The sequence below is a fragment of the Salmo salar genome, unplaced genomic scaffold (assembly GCF_905237065.1).
Source record: "Salmo salar unplaced genomic scaffold, Ssal_v3.1, whole genome shotgun sequence".
In the NCBI taxonomy this organism is placed as follows: Eukaryota; Metazoa; Chordata; class Actinopteri; order Salmoniformes; family Salmonidae; genus Salmo; species Salmo salar.
In genome coordinates this window covers 27568-36310 of record NW_025549047.1, presented here as the reverse complement: position 1 = coordinate 36310, position 8743 = coordinate 27568, and the positions used below count along the sequence as shown (strand labels likewise).

Below are 8743 nucleotides of genomic sequence, written 5' to 3'. Positions count from 1 at the left end.
GAAATTGAAGTAATAGGATTTTTAAGGTTTTGAAAATCGCGCCACAGGCTGCCAGTGGCTGTTACGTAGGTGGGACGCAAGCGTCCCACCTAGCCCATAGAGGTTAAGCACAAAGCCAAGACAACGCAGGAGTGGCTCATCTGAATGTCATTGAGTGGCCCAGCCAGAACCCGGACTTGAACCCGATCGAACATATCTGGAGAGACCTGAAAATAGCTGTGCACGACGCTCCCCATCCAACCTGACAGAGCTTGAGAAGATCTGCAGAGAAGAATGGGAGAAACAACCCAAATACAAGTGTGCCAAGCTTGTAGCGTCATACCCGCAGGGCCAGACGGATTACCAGGACGCATACTCAAAGCATGCAGTGACCAACTGGCAAGTGTCTTCACTGACATTTTCAACATGTCCCTGACCGAATCGGTAATACCAACATGTTTCAAACAGACCACCATCGTCCCTGTGGCCAAGAATAGCGAAGATAACCTGCCTAAATGATTACCCCTGTAGCACTCACGTCGGTAACCATGAAGGTCTTTGATAGGCTGGTCATGGCTCACGTCAACACCATCATGCCGGAGACCCACCCAATTTGCAAACCGCCCCAACAGATCCACAGACGACACAATCTCAATCGCACTCCACACTGCCCTTTCCCACCTGGACAAAAGGAACACCTATGTGAGAATGCTATTTATTGACTACAGCTCAGCATTCAACACCATAGTGCCCATAAAGCTCATCACTAAGCTAAGGACCCTGGGACTAAACACCTCCCTCTGCAACGGGATCCTGGACTTCCTGACGGGCCGCCCCCAGGTGGTAAGGGTAGGCAACAACACATCTGCCACGCTGATCCTCAACACTGGGGCCCCTCAGGGGTGTGTACTTAGTCCCCTCCTGTACTCCTTGTTCACCCACGACTGCACGGCCAGGCACGACTCCAACATCATTACTGAGTTTGCTGACGACACAACAGTGGTAGGCCTGATCACCGACAATGATGAGACAGCCTATAGGGAGGAGGTCAGAGACCTGGCAGTGTGGTGCCAGGACAACAACCTCTCCCTCAATGTGAGAAAGATAAAGGATCTGATCGTGGACTAGAGGAAATAGGCTGAACAGGCTGCCATTAACATCGACTGGGAGGTAGTGGCTGAAGTGGACGAGAGGTAGAGAGTTTCAAGTTCCTTGGTGACCACATCACCAACGAACTATCATGCTTCAAACACACCAAGACAGTTGTGAAGAAGGCACAACAACAACACCTTTTCCCCCTCAGGAGACTGAATGGGTCCTCAAAAAAAGTTATACAGCTGCACCATCGAGAGCATCCTGACCGGTTGCATGATCGCCTGGTATGGCAACTGCTCGGCATCCGACCGTAAGGCGCTATAGCGGGTAGTGTGTACGGCCCAGTACATTAATGGGGCCAAGAGTTTTTTTTTTAAATGATGTATTTAACCAGGCAAGTCAGTTGAGAACAAATTCTTATTTACAATGATGGCCTATCCCGGCCAAACCCTAACCCGGATGACGCTGGCCCAATTGTGCGCAACCCTATGGGACTCCCAATCACGACCGGTTGTGATACAGCCTGGAATCGAACCAGGGGTCAGTAGTGTCATCTCTAAGCACTGAGATGCAGTGCCTTAGACCGCTGCGCCACTCGGGAGCTTTCTGACAGCCAGGACCTTTTTGTCAGAGGAAGGCCCAAAAAAATTGTAGAAGACTCCAGTCACCCAAATCATAGACTGTTCTCTCTGCTACAGCACGGCAAGTGGTACCGGAGCACCAAGTCTAGGTCCAAAAGGCTCCTTAACAGCTTCTTCCCCCAAGCCATAAGACTGCTGAACAATGTATCAAATGGCCACCTGGACTATTTACATTGACACACCCCCTTTGTTTTTACACTGCTGCTATTCGCTGTTCTACGCATAGCCACTTTACAAATTACCCCCACTTTACATAAACCTGTGCCCTCTACACACCTGTGACCTCTACATATTGACTCGGTACCGGTACCCCCCCCCCAAATTGATTAGGTACCGGTACCACCTGTATATAGCCTCATTATTGTTATGTCATTTTCTTGTGTTACTTTTTTGATATTACATTTTTTCACTTTATTATATTTAGTAAATATTTTCTGAACTCTATTTCTTGAACTACATTGTTGGTTAAGGGCTTGTAAGTAAGTATTTCACGGTAAGGTTGTATTCGGCGCATGTGATGAATACAATTTCATTTCATTTCATTTGAAAGGTCCACTGATGTTGTGTGATACACAGCGACCTCTAGTGGTGAGCCACAGCCACTACATCACAGCGAGAAGGGAGATAACAGAAGTTTACAACAAGGTAGCCTATATCCTGCTAGGGGAGGTTGTAACATTTCTCATCCATGGTTTTAGCAGATCTGAATGTAGAATCCCAGCAGTAGTTATTATAGCCATAATCTGTTGTTCACCTTTCTCAACAGCAGTTTGACTATCATCTGAAAATGTTGAGAGTATAGATATGCCTCATCAAACAGTATGATTATCTTGAAGTTTACCAGACAGAGTTTCCATGGCTAGCCATCTAAGTCACTCAGTTCCAAAAGTCCTCAGATTGACTCAGTGATGTTTTCTGACATCTCTCAAGTGACAACCTTAATGCACAACCTTAACCCTAACTAATCCATTAGGATGTTAACCAACAGATAGTCCTTCCTGAGCTGTGAGAGTCTTTCCTGGGCTGTGAGAGTCCTTTCTGAGCTGTGAGAGTCTTTCCTGAGCTGTGAGAGTCCTCCTTGGGCTGTGAGAGTCCTTCCTGAGCTGTGAGAGTCCTTCCTGAGCTGTGAGAGTCCTTCCTGGGCTGTGAGAGTCCTTCCTGAGCTGTGAGAGTCTTTCCTGAGCTGTGAGAGTCCTTCCTGAGCTGTGAGAGTCCTTCCTGAGCTGTGAGAGTCCTTCCTGAGCTGTGAGAGAACCGTGTGCCAGTTAGTAGAGCATCCTCACTGCACACAGACGTCAAATCTATGTCTATTCCACGTTAGTTCAACGTAACTGAATTGAAATGACTTGGAGACAACGTTGATTCAACCAGTGTGTGTGTGTGCCCAGTGGGCCCAATCAAACCCAGTCCTCAACAGCAACATTACACTACCCCACTCCCATCACATCAACCCACACTCTCCCTAAAATGGAGGAGGACAAGATCCAAGATGTCTGCTCAGTTTCCCTGGGTTGATATGGTTCTCCTGTCTGTAGTAGGAAACCCCTGTGGAGCTCACAATAAGCCCTCAGGAACAAACAGCAGTCTATCCTCTCTTCTCTACTCCGTTTTTTTTTTCTGCATTAGAAAATGTATTTTCCCTACCCAGGAACACCTGCGACAAGCTACATGTGCATACGCCACTGTGAGATGTTAGACTAAAAAAGTCTAAAGCCGGGAACTCTGTTAAAAAAATATATATAAAAAAAAATGGCAAGGTACATCCCAAAATGAGACGGTTCATTCCAAGAGGGTTCTATCCTGTTTTGATTAAGGTTCCAGACAGACGAAAGTTCCAAAGGGGCGTGATAAGGTGTGGTATGTAGGGTGGTCAGGGCAGGCTGTGGCAGTTGTCTGCTGGGTCCTAGCGCTCTATAGGTCTCCCTCCTCCTCTCCCCGGGACTCCAGACCATTATGTAGAAACGCCTCTTTCTCAGGAGACATGGGCTCCATGTTGTGTGAGTGGCTGGCTATGTAGCCGTTCAGCTCTACATCAGACTCAAGAGAGGAGCGGGCAAGAGCAGCCTCAGCACTGTGGTGGATCCCATAGCCAAAGTAGATCACAAACCCTGCAATAAACAGAAGGGGTTAATAATGGAATGTCTTGGAAGAGGATATATATATAACATTTGAACATGCTGGTCATCTATGAACATTTGAACATCTTGGCCATGTGCTGTTATAATCTCCACCCGGCACAGCCAGAAGAGGACTGGCCACCCCTCATAGCCTGGTTCCTCTCTAGGTTTCTTCCTAGGTTTTGGCCTTTCTAGGGAGTTTTTCCTAGGGAGTTTTTCCTAGCCACCGTGCTTCTACACCTGCATTGCTTGCTGTTTGGGGTTTTAGGCTGGGTTTCTGTACAGCACTTTGAGATATCAGCTGATGTAACAAGGGCTATATAAATACATTTGATTTGATTTCATTTATTTTATTTTTATTTTATATTTCATTTAACCCTGGGGCATTGGGATATTGTTTTTAGACCAGAGGACAGAGTGCCTCCAAAACCACTTCCAGCAGCATCTGGTCTCCCATCCAGGGACTGACCAGGACCGACCCTGCTTAGCTTCAGAGCCAAGCCAACAGCGGTATATCTCCATAGAGGAATTTATAATATTCCGGTAATGTCTTGGAAGAGGTTATCTCTATAGAGATGACATTGTTATTGAAAAAAAATAGTTTCTTACCAATAGCCATCCAGACAGCGAAGCGTATCCACGTGCCTCTGTCCAGCTGCATCATCAGGTAGACGTTAACAAACATGCTAAACACTGGGATGAACGGCAACAGGGGCACCTTAAGGGGTCAGAGGTAAAAATACAAAGATCATGCAGAGGTCAGTGAGTCAGAAAACAAGAGAGGCATAATCCGAGTCGAAATTCATCTAAATGATAAGGAAATCTCCTCGACTACGCCTACAAATTAGGGTAAAACAAATATTGTATAAAAGAGTTTAATTTGTCGTCGATTTTCTGTTATACAGAAATAACAAAACATGGCAAATAATATATTGTGTTGTTCAGGTCAAACAAGGTAAAAAAACTCCCAACCTACTCCCTTGTAGGGATATACAGTATAGAGCCTGTGAGAAGAGTCTATTCGGTGTGGGAGAGTAGGACATTGTGGGGAGACGGTGTCCAAGCAGGAAACACGAAGGTATGTGTGTGGGAAACAGTTAATCATAGGTAAGACATTTAACTTGTATAGTCTGTTAGTAACTCCACTCACTACTTGTATAGTCTGTTAGTAACTCCACTCACTACTTGTAGTTGTATAGTCTGTTAGTAACTCCACTCACTACTTGTAGCTGTATAGTCTGTTAGTAACTCCACTCACTACTTGTAGCTGTATAGTCTGTTAGTAACTCCACTCACTACTTGTATAGTCTGTTAGTAACTCCACTCACTACTTGTATAGTCTGTTAGTAACTCCACTCACTACTTGTAGTTGTATAGTCTGTTAGTAACTCCACTCACTACTTGTAGTTGTATAGTCTGTTAGTAACTCCACTCACTACTTGTATAGTCTGTTAGTAACTCCACTCACTACTTGTATAGTCTGTTAGTAACTCCACTCACTACTTGTAGTTGTATAGTCTGTTAGTAACTCCACTCACTACTTGTAGCTGTATAGTCTGTTAGTAACTCCACTCACTGCTTGTATAGTCTGTTAGTAACTCCACTCACTACTTGTAGTTGTATAGTCTGTTAGTAACTCCACGCACTTCTTGTAGCTGTATACTCTGTTAGTAACTCCACTCACTACTTGTAGTTGTATAGTCTGTTAGTAACTCCACTCACTACTTGTAGTTGTATAGTCTGTTAGTAACTCCACTCACTACTTGTAGCTGTATAGTCTGTTAGTAACTCCACTCACTACTTGTAGTTGTATAGTCTGTTAGTAACTCCACTCACTACTTGTAGCTGTATAGTCTGTTAGTAACTCCACTCACTACTGTACAGCCTGTATAGTCTATTGTTAGTAACTTTCACTACTACTTATGTAGTTACACTTTTAGTACATTTAATGCTCCTCACTACTTGTAGCACTTTATAGTCTGTTAGTAACTCCACTCTACTTGCTTAAGCTGTATGTCTGTTAGTAACTCCACTCACTACTTGTGGTTGTATAAGTCTGTTAGTAACTCCACTCACTACTTGTATGGTCTGTTACTCACTACTTGTATAGTCTGTTAGTAACTCCACTCACTACTTGTAGTTGTATAGTCTGTTAGTAACTCCACTCACTACTTGTAGCTTTATAGTCTGTTAGTAACTCCACTCACTACTTGTAGCTGTATAGTCTGTTAGTAACTCCACTCACTACTTGTAGTTGTATAGTCTGTTAGTAACTCCACTCACTACTTGTAGCTGTATAGTCTGTTAGTAACTCCACTCACTACTTGTAGCTGTATAGTCTGTTAGTAACTCCACTCACTACTTGTAGCTGTATAGTCTGTTAGTAACTCCACTCACTACTTGTAGTTGTATAGTCTGTTAGTAACTCCCCTCACTACTTGTATAGTCTGTTAGTAACTCCACTCACTACTTGTATAGTCTGTTAGTAACTCCACTCACTACTTGTAGTTGTATAGTCTGTTAGTAACTCCACTCACTGCTTGTATAGTCTGTTAGTAACTCCACTCACTACTTGTATAGTCTGTTAGTAACTCCACTCACTACTTGTAGTTGTATAGTCTGTTAGTAACTCCACTCACTACTTGTAGCTGTATAGTCTGTTAGTAACTCCACTCACTCCTTGTAGCTGTATAGTCTGTTAGTAACTCCACTCACTACTTGTAGTTGCAGTCTGTTAGTAACTCCACTCACTACTTGTAGCTGTATAGTATGTTAGTAACTCCGCTCACTACTTGTATAGTCTGTTAGTAACTCCACTCACTACTTGTATAGTCTGTTAGTAACTCCACTCACTACTTGTAGTTGCAGTCTGTTAGTAACTCCACTCACTACTTGTAGTTGCAGTCTGTTAGTAACTCCCCTCACTACTTGTAGTTGTATAGTCTGTTAGTAACTCCAGTCACTACTTGTATAGTCTGTTAGTAACTCCACTCACTACTTGTAGTTGTATAGTCTGTTAGTAACTCCACTCACTACTTGTAGTTGTATAGTCTGTTAGTAACTCCACTCACTACTTGTATAGTCTGTTAGTAACTCCCCTCACTACTTGTATAGTCTGTTAGTAACTCCACTCACTACTTGTATAGTCTGTTAGTAACTCCACTCACTACTTGTAGCTGTATAGTCTGTTAGTAACTCCACTCACTACTTGTATAGTCTGTTAGTAACTCCACTCACTACTTGTATAGTCTGTTAGTAACTCCACTCACTACTTGTAGTTGTATAGTCTGTTAGTAACTCCACTCACTACTTGTAGCTGTATAGTCTGTTAGTAACTCCACTCACTACTTGTATAGTCTGTTAGTAACTCCACTCACTACTTGTAGTTGCAGTCTGTTAGTAACTCCACTCACTACTTGTAGTTGTATAGTCTGTTAGTAACTCGACTCACTACTTGTATAATCTGTTAGTAACTCCACTCACTACTTGTAGTTGCAGTCTGTTAGTAACTCCACTCACTACTTTTAGTTGTATAGTCTGTTAGTAACTCCCCTCACTACTTGTATAGTCTGTTAGAAACTCCACTCACTACTTGTAGTTGTATAGTCTGTTAGTAACTCCACTCACTACTTGTATAGTCTGTTAGTAACTCCACTCACTACTTGTAGTTGTATAGTCTGTTAGTAACTCCACTCACTACTTGTAGCTGTATAGTCTGTTAGTCACTCCACTCACTACTTGTAGTTGCAGTCTGTTAGTAACTCCACTCACTACTTGTAGCTGTATAGTCTGTTAGTAACTCCACTCACTACTTGTAGTTGCAGTCTGTTAGTAACTCCACTCACTACTTGTAGTTGCAGTCTGTTAGTAACTCCACTCACTACTTGTAGCTGTATAGTCTGTTAGTAACTCCACTCACTACTTGTAGCTGTATAGTCTGTTAGTAACTCAACTCACTACTTGTATAGTCTGTTAGTAACTCCACTCACTACTTGTATAGTCTGTTAGTAACTCCACTCACTACTTGTAGTTGCAGTCTGTTAGTAACTCCACTCACTACTTGTAGTTGCAGTCTGTTAGTAACTCCACTCACTACTTGTAGTTGTATAGTCTGTTAGTAACTCCCCTCACTACTTGTAGTTGTATAGACTGTTAGTAACTCCACTCACTACTTGTATAGTCTGTTAGTAACTCCACTCACTACTTGTAGTTGTATAGTCTGTTAGTAACTCCACTCACTACTTGTAGTTGTATAGTCTGTTAGTAACTCCACTCACTACTTGTAGCTGTATAGTCTGTTAGTAACTCCACTCACTACTTGTATAGTCTGTTAGTAACTCCACTCACTACTTGTATAGTCTGTTAGTAACTCCACTCACTACTTGTAGTTGTATAGTCTGTTAGTAACTCCACTCACTACTTGTAGCTGTATAGTCTGTTAGTAACTCCACTCACTACTTGTATAGTCTGTTAGTAACTCCACTCACTACTTGTAGTTGCAGTCTGTTAGTAACTCCACTCACTACTTGTAGTTGTATAGTCTGTTAGTAACTCCACTCACTACTTGTATAGTCTGTTAGTAACTCCACTCACTACTTGTAGTTGCAGTCTGTTAGTAACTCCACTCACTACTTGTAGTTGTATAGTCTGTTAGTAACTCCCCTCACTACTTGTATAGTCTGTTAGTAACTCCACTCACTACTTGTAGTTGTATAGTCTGTTAGTAACTCCACTCACTACTTGTATAGTCTGTTAGTAACTCCACTCACTACTTGTAGTTGTATAGTCTGTTAGTAACTCCACTCACTACTTGTAGCTGTATAGTCTGTTAGTAACTCCACTCACTACTTGTAGTTGCAGTCTGTGAGTAACTCAACTCACTACTTGTAGCTGTATAGTCTGTTAGTAACT

The 8743-nt window shown here is 42.8% G+C and overlaps 1 protein-coding gene across 1 annotated transcript; it reads right to left on the bottom strand.

Annotated features, from left to right (window-relative positions):
- Positions 1 to 1453: 1453 nt before the first annotated feature.
- On the bottom strand, positions 1454 to 5024 carry LOC106604049 (cationic amino acid transporter 2). The gene is made up of 2 exons (XM_014198391.2): positions 4442 to 5024; positions 1454 to 3823 (listed from the first exon to the last, which is right to left on the bottom strand). Exons 1-2 carry the CDS (start codon positions 4515 to 4517, stop codon positions 3627 to 3629), a joined length of 273 nt encoding a protein of 90 aa, XP_014053866.1. The 5' UTR covers positions 4518 to 5024; the 3' UTR covers positions 1454 to 3626.
- Positions 5025 to 8743: the final 3719 nt, after the last annotated feature.

Excerpts from the sequence above, each read along its gene's own strand:
- LOC106604049 (XM_014198391.2), bottom strand. The coding sequence starts at position 4,517 with ATGTTTGTTAACGTCTACCTGATGATGCAGCTGGACAGAGGCACGTGG. Across the intron at positions 3,824-4,441 it reads CGCTGTCTGGATGGCTATTG|GGTTTGTGATCTACTTTGGC; the intron begins GTAAGAAACTAT and ends TGTTTATTGCAG.